Raw genomic sequence first — 20960 nt, 5'->3', positions numbered from 1 at the left:
GGCTTATGTAAAAGATACACATACACCGATCAGCCATAACATTAAAACCACCTCCTTGTTTCTACACTCACTGTCCATTTTATCAGCTCCACTTACCATAAAGGAGCACTTTGTAGTTCTACAATTACTGACTGTAGTCCATCTGTTTCTCTACATACTTTTTTTAACCTGCTTTCACTCTGTTATTTAATGGTGAGGACCCCCACTGGACCACCACAGAGCAGGTATTATTTAGGTGGTGGATCATTCTCAGCACTGCAGTGACACTGACACGATGGTGTTGTGTTAGTGTGTGTTGTGCTGGTATGAGTGGATCTGACACAGCAGCACTGATGGAGTTTTTAAATACCGTGTCCACTCACTGTCCACTCTATTAGACACTCCTACCTAGTTGGTCCACCTTGTAGATGTAAAGTCAGAGACGATCGCTCATCTATTGCTGCAGTTTGAGTTGGTCATCTTCTAGACCTTCATCAGTGGTCACAGGACGCTGCCCACGGAGCGCTGTTGGCTGGATATATTCTCAGTCCAGCAGTGACATTGAGGTGTTTACAAACTCCAGCAGCGCTGCTGTGTCTGATCCACTCATACCAGCACAACACACACTAACACACCACTATCATGTCAGTGTCACTGCAGTGCTGAGAATGATCCACCACCTAAAGAATACCTGCTCTGTGGTGGTCCTGTGGGGGTCCTGACCATTGAAGAACAGGGTGAAAGCAGTCTAAAAAATCATGCAGAGAAACAGATTGACTACAGTCAGTAATTGTAGAACTACAAAGTGCTTCTATATGGTAAGTGGAGCTGATAAAATGGACAGTGAGTGTAGAAACAAGGAGGGGGTTTTAATGTTACGGCTGATCGGTGTACATGCTCATAAGTATGTGGACACCCCTCCTTATTAATAAGTTCAGGTGTTTTAACCACACTAATTGCTAACAGGTGTATGGAATTGAGTATATAGGTTTGGTGAGGAAGAACAGTGGCCTACACAGAGCCCTGACCTCAACACTATTGAACATTTGGGATTAATTACTGGTACCCAAAGTGGGTAGAGCTTTGGGCTATCAATCAAAAGGTTGAGAATTTGAATCCCGGCTTTGCCATGCTGTTTTTGTATAGTTTTTTGTATATTTGAGTAACAGAGTTACCCAACATTCACATAACCGCTGAGAAAAAACAAATAAAAAATGGCTTCCACCACCTTCATTAGCAAATATTGCAACGAAATACTAAATTCATATAATTTGGTTAGACATTGACATTCAGCTTGTACTTTTTTGCAAGCACTTTTAACATACAACAAAGATGACATGTTGTTTTAAAGCCTGCTGCCAGGTTGCTCGTGTCTATTTGCGTAACTGTAAATGATTTTTCTGGTTTTAGAAGCAGCACTGCACAGCCTGTTGAGAGCTCTGACCAACGAGACTTACAGTGACGCCACGCAGCACCTGGAGCGTGAACAGGCCCTCGCCAAACAGTTCGCCGAGATCCTGCACTTCACACTGCGCTTTGATGAGCTTAAGGTAAACACCTTATGAAACCATACGATGTATCAGTCATGTTATGATTCGGGGAGGAAGGACCCAAGGATGCAGAGGAAGTTGGATTAAAAGGGATTTATTTACAAAATAATAAACATAATATACAATAAAATAAAAGGAATAACACCAACAAAAAACACTTCGGGGAATCCCGAAGGCAGCCGGACGTCGGGGCTGAAAATAAACAGAAAAACACAAATAACAAAAAGGGGAAGCGCGAGGCGCGAACCCTGGTCGCTCACCTACTGGCTGGGAGCTTACGCAGCCTGCCACAGCAGCGCTGAAAGCAAAACCGCTCCCAGCACTAAAGAGGTGAAGCGACCGGGTTCGCGAGGTGGAAAACCTCGCGCTGTTGGCCGGAGAAGGGGGAAAAAACACGGGCTTTTTACAAGCCCGGGTGTTACGGTCGGCAGCAAGGATTGCTGGAACGCAACCGCGTCATTACGCTAAAGAACACAGCGGCGCTGTCACCAGCCAAGTTGGCTGGGAAGTGGCCGTTGTAATAGCGCTCCAGACAGCGGAACGCGACGCTGTCACCAGCGGTTTACGCTGGGAGGGGGTCGCGTTCCTCTGGGCGCGATAACAGGATCTCATGGTGGCGGCGGCACGGCGGCTCGACGGCTCGGCGGCAGCGGCCCGACGGCGACCTGAAGGCAGCGACCAGGCGGCGGCGGCGGCACGACAGCGGCGGCCCAAATGGCGGCAGCTTGGCGGCGGCGGCGGCCTGGTGGCGCCCCAATACCGGTGGCCCGGCGGCAGCGGCACAGCGGCGGCGGCACAGTGCGGCGGCACAATCTAGAGATAAAACAAATAAACAAACATAAAAGGGCACCGCAGTGCCAAACAAACTGAAAGAAAGAAAAAGGCCAACAAACGCAGAAGATGCGACGGCTGCAGCTCTGCGCCTATCCCTTAAATAGGGGAAGGCACAGGACACAGCTGCAGCGCATTCGCCCTAACGAGCTGGCCAGGTATTTCAGCCAGCTCGTTCACTGCTCTGTAAGGCCTGTGGCGTCAGGGAGAGATGGCACATTCCCCTGACGCCACAGAACCTAACAAGTCATTCCCAAAGTGGGAGCCTAAACGTCCATGCGTGGGCACCACAGTGTCAGTTATAATGTAAATCTGTTTTTTTTGCGCCATGATTACTTGTAATAGGTGCTTGGTCAACACAGCGGTAAATTAAACTAGCCCACTACTGCTGGGATCCAATGATCCAATCCCTAGCGGTGCTATTAGCTTTGTCGGGCATCTACATATAGACAAGATTAGCTATGTTTGGGGGGGATGGGGGGTAGACAAGGCCCCGTGTTGTCCTGAGTTACTGTATTGTCCATAGTGATTCTGGGGAAACCGGACCTACTAGATGCTGACCAGAATAAAAAGGTAGTTATACTAAAGTTCCACTTGTTACTACTTTTAAGCAAGTTTGTTAGCAATGCGTCTTCCTCTTGTCAACCCAGATCATGAAAGCAACTTAGAACTTAAATAAAAAAAAAATTTATAATAGCAAAAAAAAAAAATTATAATAATAAATACATTTTTGTAGTAGGTTATTGACATTTTTATTAATAAAATAAAGGGAAATATTTTAGAGTTTTTGAAATTTTTATTAATAAAATAAAGGGAAATATTTTAGTTATTAATTTTTTTTATTAATTAAATAAAGGGAAATATGTTAGAGTTATTGAAATTATTATTAATGAAATACAGTGAAATATTTTCGAGTTATTTAAATTTTTATTAATTAAATAAAGGGAAATATTTTAGAGTTATTGAAATTTTATGAATTAAATAAAGGGAAATATTTTAGAGTTACTGACATTTTTATAAATTAAATAAATGGAAATATTTTAGAGTTATTGAAACTTGTACAAATTAAACAAAGGGAAATATTTTAGAGTTATTGAAATTTTTATAAATTAAATAAAGGGAAATATGTTAGTTATTAAAAATTTTATAAATTAAATAAAGGGAAATATTTTAGAGCTATTGAAATTTTTATAAATTAAATAAATGGAAATAGTTTAGAGTTATTGAAATTTTTATAAATTAAATAAAAGGAAATATTTTAGAGTTATTGAAATTTTTATAAATTAAATAAATTGAAATATTTTAGAGTTATTGAATTTTTTATAAATTAAATAAAGGGAAATATTTTAGTTATTGAAATTTTTATAAATTAAATAAAGGGAAATATTTTTGAGTTATTGAAATTTTTATTAATTAAATAAAGGGAAATATTTTACAGAACTAACGTAATATAATGTTCAAATATACACAAGCTGCTCTCTAACACACATGCCATGTTATTTCTATACAGTAAATACAATCTAATTAACATTGTAATAATAAATTTACATTAACTGGTTTCTGTTTTCTATTTCTATGTTTTTTAATTCTTTATGTAAATTATGTACATTTTCACCATGGGGCGGCACATTGGCTCGGTGGGTAGAACTGTCGCCTCACAGCAAGAGGGTCCTGGGTTCTATTCTTAGGTGGAGCGGTATGGGTTGACATGCAGTCATTGACATGCAGTCAGGTTAACTGGAGCTATTAAAATTGCTCTAGGTGTGAATGTGTGTGTGATGGACTGGCGCTTGTGTTTCCTGCTGTCCGGTGAATTGTACCCACCGCGGCTACGAGTAGAATAAAGCGGTGGTAATACAGACGATGAATGAATGAACAAATTAATTTTTGGCAGAAAAAGAAAACATCATGCAGGGATTACAGGGTGATTAAACGTTGGTATACTGTACGTATGTACTGAAACGCTGTAAACACTCGGCAACTGAAATATTCATATACAGTGTATCACAAAAGTGAGTACACCCCTCACATTTATTCAGATATTTAAGTATATCTTTTCATGGGACAACACTGACAAAATGACACTTTGACACAATGAAAAGTAGTCTGTGTGCAGCTTATATAACAGTGTAAATTTATTCTTCCCTCAAAATAACTCAATATACAGCCATTAATGTCTAAACCACCGGCAACAAAAGTGAGTACACCCCTTAGTGAAAGTTCCTGAAGTGTCAATATTTTGTGTGGCCACCATTATTTCCCAGAACTGCCTTAACTCTCCTGGGCATGGAGTTTACCAGAGCTTCACAGGTTGCCACTGGAATGCTTTTCCACTACTCCATGACGACATCACGGAGCTGGCGGATATTCGAGACTTTGCGCTCCTCCACCTTCCGCTTGAGATGTTCTATTGGGTTTAGGTCTGGAGACATTCTTGGCCAGTCCATCACCTTTACCCTCAGCCTCTTCAATAAAGTAGTGGTCGTCTTAGAGGTGTGTTTGGGGTCATTATCATGCTGGAACACTGCCCTGCGACCCAGTTTCCGGAGGGAGGGGATCATGCTCTGCTTCAGTATTTCACAGTACATCTTGGAGTTCATGTGTCCCTCAATGAAATGTAACTCCCCAACACCTGCTGCACTCATGCAGCCCCAGACCATGGCGTTCCCACCACCATGCTTGACTGTAGGCATGACACACTTATCTTTGTACTCCTCACCTGATTGCCGCCACACATGCTTGAGACCATCTGAACCAAACAAATTAATCTTGGTCTCATCAGACCATAGGACATGGTTCCAGTAATCCATGTCCTTTGTTGACATGTCTTCAGCAAACTGTTTGCGGGCTTTCTTGTGTAGAGACTTCAGAAGAGGCTTCCTTCTGGGGTGACAGCCATGCAAACCAATTTGATGTAGTGTGCGGCGTATGGTCTGAGCCCTGACAGGCTGACCCCCCACCTTTTCAATCTCTGCAGCAATGCTGACAGCACTCCTGCGCCTATCTTTCAAAGACAGCAGTTGGATGTGACGCTGAGCACGTGCACTCTGCTTCTTTGGACGACCAACTGTTCTGTCTGTTCTGAGTGGACCCTGCTCTTTTAAAACGCTGGATGATCTTGGCCACTGTGCTGCAGCTCAGTTTCAGGGTGTTGGCAATCTTCTTGTAGCCTTGGCCATCTTCATGTAGCGCAACAATTCGTCTTTTAAGATCCTCAGAGAGTTCTTTGCCATGAGGTGCCATGTTGGAACTTTCAGTGACCAGTATGAGAGAGTGTGAGAGCTGTACTACTAAATTGAACACACCTGCTCCCTATGCACACCTGAGACCTAGTAACACTAACGAGTCACATGACATTTTGGAGGGAAAATGACAAGCAGTGCTCAATTTGGACATTTAGGGGTGTAGTCTCTTGGGGGTGTACTGACTTTTGTTGCCGGTGGTTTAGACATTAATGGCTGTATATTGAGTTATTTTGAGGGAAGAATAAATTTACACTGTTATATAAGCTGCACACAGACTACTTTTCATTGTGTCAAAGTGTCATTTTGTCAGTGTTGTCCCATGAAAAGATATACTTAAATATCTGCAGAAATGTGAGGGGTGTACTCACTTTTGTGATACACTGTATATATAACAAGCTTTTGTCGCTGTAATTGCCTGATAATGTGATTAGAACTCTGCTAATGAGAAGATGATTTGTTTGTAGTTCACTCGAATGTTACCCCCGAGCTTCTGTACTTGGATTAGGGACAAATAAAGTCATTTCCTCTTTGTCACATTCTAATCAGGATTATTTTAGCAGCACCTAAAATGAAAATAAATGTGGAAGACACTTGTTTTCATTAAGCTCTTGAGCTCCAAAAACCTCGTCTCAAAATCCGCTCCAGTATCCTACCTAATGTGGCCGGGTTAACTGTCCTCACGTCTGTCACAACCAATCAGATGCACTTTGGTCCAGCCTGTGCTTTGTTCATCCCAAAGCCAAATTTCATGCTTTCCTTGACTCTCTAAAACTGTCCGTTCATAGTAACACAGGCATGCACAAACACACACCCTGCAGCAGTGTGATTGGGTGGCCCACTTAAAAAGCCTGCCAAATGGGAGTGCTTGCTAAAAGTGGACAGGTTGCAGGTGGAAGGTGGTGTGCCAGGCATCCGTGCCCTCATCTCAGCTTGGTGCAATGACCTAATTTAGCATGCCAGTGTAAAGTGGCGCACTGAAGGATACATGGGACATCCAGCCTGCAGTTAATGCATTTTGAACAGCGTTTGACTGTGGTGTTTTAAATGTATTTCTTTTAAAATCCGGACTGCCCTGCTAGTAAATCAAGGCCCAGTTGTTCTTCATTTTGGATCAAAATTACAAGAAGGAAGATTGGTCTTTATGTATAAATGTTGGAAGGGTGTAGACTTTCATATTTCATAAACGTGCAACCAAAAGTTTTAACATTAAAGCCATAATGTACATTTTTTTCATTATTATTACTTGTAATAGGTGCTTGGGTGGCACAGTGGTACATTACACTAGCCCACTTATCCAAGGTTCAAATCCCCAGCAGTACTATTAGCTTTGTCTGGCATCTACATATAGGCAAGATTAGCTAAGTCTGAGGGTGAAAGATGGCCGAGGCCCCGTGTTGTTTTGCATTACTGTATTGTCCTCAGTGATTCTGGGGAAACCGGACCTACTAGAACCCTGACCAGGATAAAGTGGCGGATCAATTTTGGATCAATATTACAAGAATCTACAAGATTACAAGATCTATTGGTCTTTATGTACCAATGATGGAAGGGTGGAGATGGAAGTGCTGCTCATTACATATTCTGTTGAACTGCAGCTGTTTGCCTGAATTCTAGTACTGCATGTACTGTATGCACAATTAGTCTCGTCATTCCAAATCAAATGTTATTTGGTTGCTGCATTTTTAATCACTTGTCTCTTAAAATTAGATTTTTCTGAAATAAACATGTATCCAAAAGTGGGTGCTTTAACGTCCATGCGTGGGTGCCATAATGTAACTGTAAAAAATAGTTTTTGCACTATTATTACATGTAATAGGTGCTTGGGTGGCACAGTGGTAAATTAAACTAGCCCACTTCTTCTGGGATCCAGGGTTCAAATCCCCAGTGGTGCTATTGCGCCTCATATTGCATATGCTAATAATATCTCAAATAATCACCTGTCTCTTAAAATTCCATTTTCTGAAATACCATTTCATCTGTACGTGTATGCCGCTTTCTCACCTGGCACAGGCGGCACAAACGCTGCCGCGCTGAACATCTGCTTCCAGCAGTTCCACTAATGGAAACAAATAGGACTGAGTTGTTTTGGGAAACTGTGGGAGGAGAATCGGTTTAGATGGAGTGCTGTAATCCTCTCATTATCCTTTATATCCCATATCACCTCCATCTCCATTTATTCTGCGTTTGTCAAACGGTCTGTTGTAGAATATCATGTACATTAGCTTTATCGGTGCTAAAGAGAGGCAGGCTGTTGTAGCACAAGCTTCCAACACACTGTGTACAATGCAACATTCACACGACAACTAATCTTCCTTTCTCTGTTTTTTTGTTAGATGACGAATCCGGCCATTCAGAATGACTTCAGTTATTACAGGAGGACTCTGAACCGCATGAGGATAAATAACCATCCAGTAAGTGGTTGTAGTGATTTTCACTGCTTGTATGTTTGGCATTTTTTGTCATTATGTGATACATGTTTCTGTTAATGCACCATGATACGCTTTCTGTTTAATGAAGAGGTGACATGAATGACGTATCAAAGTGGACAGATCAACATGGCAATATTTTACCAGAAATTTAAAACCATATTAATATCAAATAGCTAAAAGGAACTTGGGTCAATCTTTGCTCTACAACTTTATTCTTTCTTTAAATGGTATTAAATAATTCCTGAACAGCTTGTGGTAAAATGTGGTAAAATTTTTAATAAAGAAGTCCTGATATCAAACTGTTACCAATTTATGGCCTCCCAATTCCCCAGATCTCAATCCAATCGAGCATCTGTGGGATGTCCTGGACACACAAGTCCGATCCACGGAGGCCCCACCTAACAACTTATAGGAGTTAAAGGATCTGTTGCTAACAGTTTGGTGCCAGATACCACAGCACACCTTCAGTGGTCTAGTGGAGTCCATGCCTCGGCGGGTCAGGGCTGTTTTGGCAGCAAAAGGGGACCGATACAATATTAGGAAGGTGGTCATAATGTTATGCCTGATTGGTGTATAATTAATGATTTGTATGATTTTCATGTTTTATTTAATTAATGTTTGACCTGACAGGCATAAAAACTTATTTTACTTCTTGGCTTGGTTTCATTTAATGAGTAACGGAAGAGTATATTGCATACACCTGCACATTCTGGTACTGCCAAGCCCAAAAAACATGCACCCAAATTAAGCATTTCCAAGTTTAGCACCACTACCTGTTTTTCTAAATACTGCATTTAGCTGTGTTGTTGTACTAGGACCCAAGGGAACCACCACTGCTGACAATTTACCGGATTCAACAGCGGCAAAAAAGGGGCTTACCAGCCGCGCTCCTCTGGGATCGCCACGAGGAGTGCCTCATGGGCGAATGTTAAGCCCGTCTCAGTTCAGATTTGAAGTCCTGAGAGACTTGTGTGTTTACAGGGAGGGTGTATGTGCAGCTGACTGTGTATGTGCTCATGTGTGGCAGTGCACTTCAATGCCTCACTTCTGTAGGCACCTTAGACTTACTCACTCCCACTCTATTTGGGGTCCCTTTTCTGTTCTCGGGGTCAGTGATACACCGAGGGTTATTCAGAAAGCGAATGTGTGTGGCAGCAGGCTGGGATAGCATTTGAAGGAACCCCTTATTTAAAAAAAAAAGGTTAAAATGAAGAGCCTGTGTAAATACACTTATAGTTCAATACCTGTTTCTACACTCACTGTCCATTTTATCAGCTCCACTTACCATATAGGAGCACTTTGCAGTTCTACAATTACTGACTGTAGTCCATCTGTTTCTCTACATACTTTTTTAGCCTGCTTTCACCCTGTTCTTCAATGGTCAGGACCCCCACAGGACCACCACAGAGCAGGTATTATTTAGGTGGTGGATCATTCTCAGCACTGCAGTGACAATGACATGGTGGTGGTATGCTGACACAGTGACATTGACATGGTCCACTCACTGTCCACTCTATTAGACACGCCTACCTAGTTGGTCCACCTTGTAGATGTAAAGTCAAAGACAATCGCTCATTTATTGCTGCTGTTTGAGTCGGTCATCTTCTAGACCTTCATCAGTGGTCACAGGACGCTGCCCCCGGGGCGCTGTTGGCTGGATATTTTTGGTTGGTGGACTATTCTTAGTCCAGCAGTGACTGTGAGGTATTTAAAAACTCCAGCAGCGCTGCTGTCTTATCCACTCCACAACACACACTAACACACCACCACCATGTCAGTGTCACTGCAATGCTCAGAATGATCCACCACCCAAATAATACCTGCTCTGTAGTGGTCCTGTGGGGGTCCTGACCATTGAAGAACAGCATGAAAGGGGGCTAACAAAGCATGCAGAGAAACAGATGGACTACAGTCAGTAATTGTAGAACTACAAAGAGGGTTGAGGTCTGGACTTTTACTTGGTCATTTCAACACTTTATTTGATTTGATTTAAAAATCCAAAAATTCTAATATAAAGTTGAGTTCACTGTTGTCTTGTTTCCAGTTCCTGTGGCTAAAAACAGGACCAAATGCTTGACCGGTGGTATTGGGTGTCTGTAATGACACACTGTCCCAGATTAATAAAAACATTAAGAATTGAAGGAGGTTAAACTATTTTACTCATGACACACAATGGCTTACTTTAAAAAAAAATCTAATATTTACAGAAATAAAAGGCTAAATATATCGTTTATGGTTTTAATTATATAATGGAAGTAATGGGGTCAAGTTTTGTAAGATAGATAGTTGCTGTTTTCTTTCTTTCCCTTCTTATTGTTCTACAGATGGAAACAAAAAAAACATTTTTCTTATTTGCAGGCTGAAGGAGAAAACGAGGTCAACAACGAGCTGGCCAATAGAATATCTCTGTTTTACGCTGATGCCACACCCATGCTGAAGACCCTGAGCGACAGCACAACCAAGTTTGTATCCGAGGTGAGGGGGACCGGGTCATGCTGATTCAAATTAGTAACACAAACCTGTTCCCCGGTCACCTTATTCTGTCTTGAAATGACTCTGACTGCGTTTTCTCTCTCTACAGAACAAGAATTTACCCATTGAGAACACAACAGATGTGTTGAGCACTATGGCAAGCGTGTGCAAAGTTATGCTAGAGACGCCGTAAGCTGCACTTTATTTTTTTTTACATTGAAATGAACAAAATATAATGAATAATAATTCATATTTCATGGAAGAAAAGAGTGCAGGACGACTTTGTGGGGTTTTTTTTTGCAGTGAGTATCGTAGTCGTTTCAGCAGTGAAGCCACCGTGTCGTTCTGTCTACGCGTCATGGTCGGGGTGATCATACTCTACGATTACGTCCATCCAGTTGGTGCTTTCGCCAAATCCTCCAAAATAGATGTGAGTAAAACATTGTAAACCCCTTAAACATAAAACACCACATATGTGAAGTTTATTCTCTTGAACAGGGTAAAGTACAAAGAATGAACTTAACGTCTAATTATAATTACAAAGTTAGAATTTGATGTAATCACCACTGTTTTTTTCATCAATGTTTCTATTAATCACAGTTTTAAATCATTCTTTTTTTTCAAATTGTTGCCACATATTGAAAGCATGTGTGTCGCTTACCTGGAGAGCACATGGCACCAGGATTTATATAGGAAGAAAGTAACCCGGCGGAGGCAGTGTGATGCTTTGGTCAATGTTCTGCTGGGAAACCTTGAGTCCTGCCATCCACGTGGATGTTACTTTGACACGCACCACCTACCTAAGCACTGTTGAAGACCATGTACACCCTTTCATGGAAACGGTATTCCCTGATGGATAATACGCCCTGCCACAAAGCAAAGATGCTTCGTGGTGTCGAGGTGTTGACTTGGCCTCCAAATTCCCCAGATCGCAATCCAATTGAGTGTCTGTGGGATGTGCTGGACAAACAGGTCCGATCCATGGAGGCTCCACCTCACAACTTACATGAGTTAAAGGATCTGCTGCTAACATTTTGGTGACAGATACCACAGCACACCTTCGGGGGTCTAGTGAATTCCATGCCTAGATGGGTAAGGGCTGTTTTGGCAGCAAAAGGGGGACCGACACAATATTAGGAAAGTGGTGATAATGTTATGCCTGATTGGTGTATATATAGGTATATATATGTATGAACTAACACCAGTGGTAGTTTATTTATTTACTTTTTCTTAAGCAGTGCAGTGTATCCATCCCCCGACCTTAGTCATGCAGAACTGTCCAATCACTGTGGTGTGTCAGCATGAGTGTGACCATTCTAAACATATTGCACTTGCTGTGTTTTTTACCAGATGAAAGGATGCATAAAAGTTCTTAAAGAACAACCACCGAACAGTGTGGAAGGCTTACTAAATGCTCTCAGGTAAGAACTAAAAAGCCATATTGCACAGAACGTGTGTAATGACATATACAGTATATTAATATTCAAATGTTTAACCACCATAATTTTGGTCATTTGAATGCTTTCTCATGTTTTGCCCCTCCATCCACACAGTGGTGTTTTTGACTGCTAAAAACACAAGTTTTCAAATCTGCTTTCCAAAGTTGATACTATTACATATGTAATTATGTATTATGTAATATTATGTACTATTATGTACATAATATTAAATAATTAAACTGTTAAACCGTTCTCGTAATAGTAATTATAAACTATATTATTATTATTATCTATTATGTCATATTATGTCATATTATTTATGTAATTTAATGAATTGTAGATCGTCACCAATCTACAACCCCTAATCAGAAAAAGTTTGGACAGTATGGTAAATCCAAATAATAAAAAAAAACTATTAGTGTTTTCTAACATTTACTTTGCCTTTTGTTAAATTGCAGACAGTATGAACTTAAAATATTGCATTTTTTGTACTGTCCGGGTTGCTTTTACTGTGTTATATCAAACAGTTTGTCTCATAAGAGGCACTTTGAAAATATCAGTGGCAAATTGGCTCAAAATTTAATCAGGTACAGCGCAAAAGCGTTTTTGCAGCTTTTCGTGTGAAAGAACCCAAATTTCTACAACTTGACACGCCCTCAGATGATGCCATGGTTCGTGCTGAAAAACCAAGGCTGTGTCCGAAATTGCATACTTAAACAGTACGCTCTTTCAGTACGCAAGTGTGCAGTATGCATGCAACCTCGGACATACTACGTCCTCCATCTTACCAACATCACATGCCTTCTACATCTACAAATGCCTTTGTAGCTCCAGTTAAATTATGGGATTGATTATTGGACCACAAGTGTGCATTGTTTGCATACTCAAAAATGGCTGCCAATGCAGTGGGTATTTTTCGCGTACTGTTACTACATATTCAGACATACCACCCGCTCTTGCTTACTGCTTTCGGCGTACTGTTCAGTATGGAAGTATGCGATTTCGGAACCAGCCATAGTATTCTGTGGTGCCAGCTGCGAACGTTAGTTTGAACCGGTTCAAAATCAAGTTCATGTCAGTGGAAAAGGGGTAACAGTGAATTTAAAAGCAGGTTCATGTGGTTGACCTAAGTCTTATGCAAACCTTGATGTTTCATGCAGGTACACAACTAAGCATCTGAATGACGAATCGACGGCTAAGAACATTAAAATCATGCTGCAGTAAGAATCAGCTCTGGGATTCACACCACTGGCCTCGCAAGTGTTCAGGGAATGCACTGCCTCCCGAAAATACCACTGTACTTAATGTTTTTCTTTAAAAAAAAAAAAAAAAAAAAAGCAACAATCACATGTCGGCAGGTCAATTTTTGGAAACCATATACAGTACCAATACTGTTTGGTGTTTCTTTCCATGCCAGACAGGTCTTTCAAAACTTAAATCTGAATAGTAACTCATGGCCATGCTACTGATGGCAGCTACAGTATGACATAATGTAGATTATTTTTGTGATTATTAGTTGAATTGAGCTTGTTTTTTCTGTAAATGGGAGGGAAAGTGTCTAGACTTGAAGATTAAAAAAGATATATATATATATTAAAAGAGAAATATATATGTTATTTTTGTTTGAATTAATATTTAATATTATGTCTGGGGCATGACGTAATGCTGTATTTAGTATTTAAAAAAGAAAACAACAACTAAAGCGTTTCAGGTTTGTCTTTACTGCTTGGTTGCGTGCAAGTTAAAAAAAATTCTATTATAGGTATTCAATTACAGTATGTTCTGCTTTTGAAATGGTACAAGACAGAGATTCTCAATGGTAGTAATGTTCAAGTTTTATATATTTCTATGGATTTGATTTGTTTTTAATTCTTAGTTGTGATTTATTTTCTTCTAAAACGAATTTTAACATTTTGTTTAATTTCATTGCAATTTCATTGCAGTTTGGATGTATGATGACGGAATGTGATGTTTGAAAAAGAAATAAAAGATTTCATTTTTATAACCACTGATTTTTTTATTTTATAATTAAAACAAAGTATCTTCGGAATGTATTTAGAATAATTTAAAATTAAGCATATAGTCATGCCATGTCTATAGATAAGATAAGATGCCTGTATTGTCATTGCAGAGTGTACAACGAAATTGAGCAGCAATCCAACGGTGCTTTTTTTTTTTTATATATATATATATATATTTTTTCTTTATGCATTTTCTCCCCTTGTTCTCCCGTTTAGCGTGTCCAATTGCCCGATTGCGTCGTGCTTCCTCTCCACCAATGCCAATCCCTGCTCTGAATGAGGAGAACGAAGCTAACCCACGCCCCCTCCGACACGTGGGCAGCATGCCGTATGCATCTTATCACCTACACTTTGACGAGTGCAGTGAGCTCAGCGTTGTGTACGGAGAGACACACCCTGAGAGCACTCTTTTCTCATCTCTGTGCAGGCGCCATCAATCAGCCAGCAGAGGTCGTAATTGCACTAGTCATGAGAGAGAGACCCCATCCGGCTTAGTCCCGCCCATATCTGAACAACAGGCCAATCGTTGTTCATGTTGGTGGACTATTCTCAGTCCAGCAGTGAGGTGTTTAAAAACACCATCAGCACTGCTGTGTGTTATCCACTCATACCAGCACAACACACACTAACACACCGCCACCATGTCATTGTCACTGCAATGCTGAGAATGACCCACCACCCAAATAATACCTGCTCTGGTGGTCCTGTGGGGGTCCTGACCATTGAAGAACAGGGTGAAAGCAGGCAAAAAAAAAGTATGTAGAGAAACAGATGGACTACAGTCAGTAATTGTAGAACTACAAAGTGCTTCTATATGGTAAGTGGAGCTGATAAAATGGACAGTGAGTGTAGAAACAAGTAGGTGATCATAATGTTGTGCCTAATCGGTGTAAATATTACCCATAAAATAAAATGTGGCAGGTGCAGAGATACACAGTATACACTATCATTGTACTAAATTGCAATGAGTTTTTTTCTCATTGTTTTGGGATGAACGTAAATAAATAGTAAAAATTAATGAATGAGCAACTTGGCTTTCACAGAGCCAATCGGAATGCTGACCATAAGCCGGAATTTCTTACATACCTTAAAGTCTGAGTTTACTAATCCTCTTGTGTCTGAATGAAGGAGATTGCAGTAGTTAATACACTAGAAAGTCTTTTAAAAAGAGTGAACGCTGTTATGGCAGCCAGGTGAACAGCTTGTAAGTAATGCTCACGGTTTGGATGCAATGTCTACTGAGAAAAAACACATGGTAAATGTTTTCTAACATGATGGATTGTTTGACCCCTCAACCAGGTACATCCAGCCAAGCAGAATCTGCCCTCTAGTTGCTGCTCCCTTGAGCTGTGTGTTTGTCTGCATTTTGACAGAAAGACAGTTTTAAAACAGATTTATATGAAAGGTAGGATGGATGATGAAGGGGTTATGGTGGGGGCACAGTTCCAGGGTAAGGTCATTTAGAGAGTGACAGCATTAAATAGTAGCTGGGTGTGTTTGTCTTACTGCGGTGCTACTGCATTACACTGCAAACAGTCAAGAGAGAGAAAAAGAGGTTTGTTTTATTACAGTAGTTATTTTTAATGTAATGATAATTTTTTTGAGGGGCAACTTCTATTCAGGACCTGAACAATTTCTGGCACGTGCACTCCCATCAGTTTTTTTTCTGCATTTTCTCCCAATTTAGCGTAGTCAATTTGTCTTCCACTGCTGGGGGATCCCAGATTGCAGTAGAGGTGGGTATATTGCTGCTCACGCCTCCTCCGACCCTCCGGAACCCTTTTTCACCCATGCACTCTCTATCTGCTAATCGGGGTCCTTACACAGTGTTTGAAAACCCCACCCACATAGTCCGGCCATCCCGCCCCAGCAGAAACGTGTCTGCTGCAGGCACTGCCAATTATGCACGATAGATGGCACCCAGCCAGTTTCAAAACGAGGAGTTCAGCATCTCGGCGCTGGTGTGCTAGCAGAATATCCCGCTGCGCTAACACCATCACCCAAATTTTATGACCTTTTTTACCCAAGGGTGCCAGTATTGTTGAAGGTGGCTACAGACAGCTGCAACACTCACTACCAAGTTCAAAACTATCTTTGGTACCAAATAGCATGAGCTTTTTAACATGAGCACAAAAACTGTTTGTCATAATATATATATATTTATTATTATAATATTTATATTATATATATATTTACATATATATATATATATATATATATATATTATATATTATATATATATTATTATATTTATTTATATATTATATTTAATTTAATATTTACATAATATACGATGGTCCTTCAAAAAGTTTCTGCACTTTTTAAAAAACTTTATTAAGAATTTCATAAACAAATCACATCACTTTTCTATATATTCACCTTCTGATGCATATTTTCCAGCGTCGTACCAACTTTTTAATGCCATCAGCAAAAAAAATTTTCGGTTGAGCATGTAGCCACTGATGCCCCACTGCTTTCACATCATCATCACATGAAATTCTTCTTCCCCTTAAAGCTCCTTTGAGCGGTCCAAAAAAGGTAGAAATCAGATGGCGCTAAATCCGGACCATAGGCATCTCTCAGTCTCTCAGACACGACCAATTACTACTCCTCCCACCCTCACCGTGTCCAACCAAAATATAAAAGTGCTGAAACTTTTTGAAGATCCCTCGTATTGAAAAAAAAAAGATTGGAGTATTGAACTGACATCTGGAATTTATATTCATTTTATTACAGTGGTTAATTTTTTTTTTTTATTTAATTTTTTGAGGGGCAACTTCTATTCAGGAGCACTTGAAAAATTTGGGGGCACACGTGCACACATCAGTTTCACTGATACTGATGAAGTAGATACTTAGGACAGCTATCATCATCACTGTCGAACCCTGCTCTTGCAAGAGAAAAAAGTGGTCTTATACAGAATTTTCACACCTGAAGTCTACAAGGAAACAGCACCATGTTGTATAATAGACTAGGCACCAAAAATGTCAAGAACTCAGTATGGACTTTATCACAGACTGGACTGAATAATAAAGAACTCCAGTTGTTTACATTATTATAATTTTTTTTTTTTTTTAATGCATTTTCTCCACATTTTCCTCTCGATTTAGCGCACTCAATTTTGTCTTCCGCTGCTGAGAGATACCAGATTGCATCCGAGGAGAGCACGTCGCTGTACACGCCTCTTCCGACACGTGCACAGCCCTCCTCTTCTCGCCCCTGCATTCTGCACAGGCGTCTCTTCCGCCAATCAGGGTCCTTACACAGCATATGAAGACCCACCCACCCACACATAGTCCGGCCCCCACCTTGCAGATACGGTGGCCAATTAGTAGCTGCTGCAGGCACTGCCAATTATGCCTGCCAGATGGCGCCCAGCTGACCGGTGGCAACACTGAGTTTCGAACCGAGGAGTTCAGAAACTCGGTGCTGGTGTGCTAGCGGAATATCCCACTGCGCCACCTGGGCGCCTATTATTATTTTTTGATAGTTATAACTTTTAGTTACATTTCATTTTGTGTGTGTATGATTTGTGTAAATCCTATTTATTCAAATTATCGTCCAGGCCACTCAAGGAGGATAGGGACCCCTGTATTTCTTTCCCTGTATTTTTTAGGCCGTTTTTCCTTGCCAATGTTGCCCTCGGCTTGCTCAACAGGGGTTTTTGGTCTGTCGGTCCTGGATTCTGTAAAGTTCTTTTAAGACGATGTCCATTGTAAAAAGCGCTATACAAATAAATTTGACTTGACCTATGAATGAATGTGTTCTGTTTGGAATAGGTGAGCAGCATTATGAAAATCTTATGTTGCTCCTATTTACAGCTCTTCTTGGATTACTCTTGAGTCTTTAAAAGGTTTGATACAAAACATGAAGCTGGCAAAATACTTTTGATTGACACCCTGTGGACAGCGTATTTTTACTTTATTAAGTATAGGAACATTAACACGATACTTCTTAGCAAGTAAAATAGTGAAAAATTACATATCAAATATGATACTTGTAATACTCATACAAGCTCCCCAGATTAGCACCGACGATTCATGTACTTCATTGATTCATGTAAGAAAATGTACTTGTCTATTATTAGACCTCATTTTATTAGAAATCAGTGCAGACATTCAGATTATTCAGACGAATTAACAATAATTTCTGGCAGCTTATTTTTCTATACAAAAACGATCGACCTTTCTGCACTTTCTTAGCAGTTCAATAACTCTGCTCTAAAGATTTTCATTACTGAAACTATATGTGCTTGACTGCAACAGCTATAAGTGCACAGTGTTCTGTACACTCAGTGCCACTTTATTATATGAGAAAGACACAGTGAGTTCCTGTGAAAAGTTTTCTTGCTTTCACCCAGAGAACACAAACTTCACAGGTCTCTCTGGTGGGTGAGAGGCTGTTTTATCTGCTTTATTAAGGCATTAATGTGTCGGTGTAGGACTGCCATGATTCAGGACCTATGGGGCACACGTGCACACGCATCAGTTTTAAACTTTGCTTAGTCTAATGACTGATGTACGTAAGTAGATGCTTAGGACATCGTTGTCAAACATTGCTCTTGCAAGTAAAACAAGTGGTCTTTAAACAGAACCAAATAACATTTATTCATTTATTTCTCACCTGAATTAATTAAAAACATCCTTAATGTGTTTTCCACTATTTGTGATGCAATATACAGTGTATCACAAAAGTGAGTACACCCCTCACATTTCTGCAAATATTTCATTATATCTTTTCATGGGACAACACTATAGACATAAAACTTGGATATAACTTAGAGTAGTCAGTGTACAACTTGTATAGCAGTGTAGATTTACTGTCTTCTGAAAATAACTCAACACACAGCCATTAATGTCTAAATAGCTGGCAACATAAGTGAGTACACCCCACAGTGAACATGTCCAAATTGTGCCCAATTGTGTCGTTGTCCCTCCCTGGTGTCATGTCAAGGTCCCAGGTGTAAATGGGGAGCAGGGCTGTTAAATTTGGTGTTTTGGGTACAATTCTCTCATACTGGCCACTGGATATTCAACATGGCACCTCATGGCAAAGAACTCTCTGAGGATGTGAGAAATAGAATTGTTGCTCTCCACAAAGATGGCCTGGGCTATAAGAAGATTGCTAACACCCTGAAACTGAGCTACAGCATGGTGGCCAAGGTCATACAGCGGTTTTCCAGGACAGGTTCCACTCGGAACAGGCTTTGCCAGGGTCGACCAAAGAAGTTGAGTCCACGTGTTCGACGTCATATCCAGAGGTTGGCTTTAAAAAATAGACACATGAGTGCTGCCAGCATTGCTGCAGAGGTTGAAGACGTGGGAGGTCAGCCTGTCAGTGCTCAGACCATACGCCGCACACTGCATCAACTCGGTCTGCATGGTCGTCATCCCAGAAGGAAGCTGACGCACAAGAAAGCCCGCAAACAGTTTGCTGAAAACAAGCAGTCCAAGAACATGGATTACTGGAATGCCCTGTGGTCTGACGAGACCAAGATAAACTTGTTTGGCTCAGATGGTGTCCAGCATGTTTGGCGGCGCCCTGGTGAGAAGTACCAAGACAACTGTATCTTGCCTACAGTCAAGCATGGTGGTGGTAGCATCATGGTCTTGGGCTGCATGAGTGTTGCTGGCACTGGGGAGCTGCGGTTCATTGAGGGAAACATGAATTCCAACATGTACTGTGACATTCTGAAACAGAGCATGATCCCCTCCCTTCGAAAACTGGGCCTCATGGCAGTTTTCCAACAGGATAACGACCCCAAACACAACCTCCAAGATGACAACTGCCTTGCTGAGGAAGCTGAAGGTAAAGGTGATGGACTAAACCCAATTGAGCACCTGTGGCGCATCCTCAAGTGGAAGGTGGAGGAGTTCAAGGTGTCTAACATCCATCAGCTCCGTGATGTCATCATGGAGGAGTGGAAGAGGATTCCAGTAGCAACCTGTGCAGCTCTGGTGAATTCCATGCCCAGGAGGATTAAGGCAGTGCTGGATAATAATGGTGGTCACACAAAATATTGACACTTTGGGCACAATTTGGACATGTTCACTGTGGGGTGTACTCACTTATGTTGCCAGCCATTTAGACATTAATGGCTGTGTGTTGAGTTATTTTCAGAAGACAGTAAATCTACACTGCTATACAAGTTGTACACTGACTACTCTAACTTATATCCAAGTTTTATTTCTATAGTGTTGTCCCATGAAAAGATATAATAAAATATTTGCGGAAATGTGAGGGGTGTACTCACTTTTGTGATACACTGTATATACAGTATATATATATATATACACACTGATCAGCCATAACATTAAAACCACCTCCCTGTTTCTGTACTCACTGTCCATTTTATCAGCTCCACTTACCATATAGGAGCACTTTGTAGTTCTACAATTACTGACTGTAGTCCATCTGTTTCTTTGCTTGCTTTTTTTTAGCCTGCTTTCACCCTGTTCTTCAATGGTCAGGACCCCCACAGGACCACCACAGAGCAGGTATTATTTAGGTGGTGGATCATTCTCAGCACTGCAGTGACACTGACATGGTGGTGGTGTGTTAGTGTGTGTTGTGCTTGTATGAGTGGATCAGACACAGCAGCCCTGCTGGAGTTTTTAAATACTGTGTCCACTCACTGTCCACTCTATTAGACACTCCTACCTAGTTGGTCCACCTTGTAGATGTAAAGTCAGAGATGATCGCTCATCTATTGCTGCTGTTTGAGTTGGTCATCTTCTAGACCTTCATCAGTGGTCACAGGATGCTGCCTACGGGGCACTGTTGGTTGGATATATCTTTGGTTGGTGGACTATTCTCAGTCCAGCAGGGACTGCATCAGTGCTGCTGTGTCTTATCCACTCATACCAGCACAACACACACTAACACACCATCACCATGTCAGTGTCACTGCAGTGCTGAGAATGATCCACCACCCAAATAATACCTGCTCTGTAGTGGTTCTGGGAGAGTTCTGACCATTGAAGGACAGCATGAA

At 40.9% G+C, this 20960-nt stretch overlaps 1 protein-coding gene across 2 annotated transcripts in view; it reads left to right on the top strand.

The window, feature by feature from the left end:
* Nucleotides 1-13901, top strand: part of fam49bb (family with sequence similarity 49 member Bb) — a 79098-nt gene extending 65197 nt beyond the window's left edge. For both annotated transcript variants that reach the window (XM_062985427.1, XM_062985426.1), the window contains 7 exons: nucleotides 1390-1529; nucleotides 7939-8016; nucleotides 10393-10509; nucleotides 10616-10695; nucleotides 10810-10936; nucleotides 11857-11927; nucleotides 13106-13901. In XM_062985427.1, the coding sequence (XP_062841497.1) occupies nucleotides 1390-1529; nucleotides 7939-8016; nucleotides 10393-10509; nucleotides 10616-10695; nucleotides 10810-10936; nucleotides 11857-11927; nucleotides 13106-13169 (677 nt within the window). In that variant the 3' untranslated portion in view covers nucleotides 13170-13901. The remainder of the gene's footprint in view (nucleotides 1-1389; nucleotides 1530-7938; nucleotides 8017-10392; nucleotides 10510-10615; nucleotides 10696-10809; nucleotides 10937-11856; nucleotides 11928-13105) is intronic.
* Nucleotides 13902-20960: the final 7059 nt, after the last annotated feature.

This window comes from Trichomycterus rosablanca, chromosome 23 (genome assembly GCF_030014385.1).
Source record: "Trichomycterus rosablanca isolate fTriRos1 chromosome 23, fTriRos1.hap1, whole genome shotgun sequence".
NCBI classification, from domain to species: domain Eukaryota; kingdom Metazoa; phylum Chordata; class Actinopteri; order Siluriformes; family Trichomycteridae; genus Trichomycterus; species Trichomycterus rosablanca.
The sequence above is the reverse complement of the archived record's forward strand: the minus strand, read 5'-3'. Positions and strand labels throughout refer to the sequence as shown.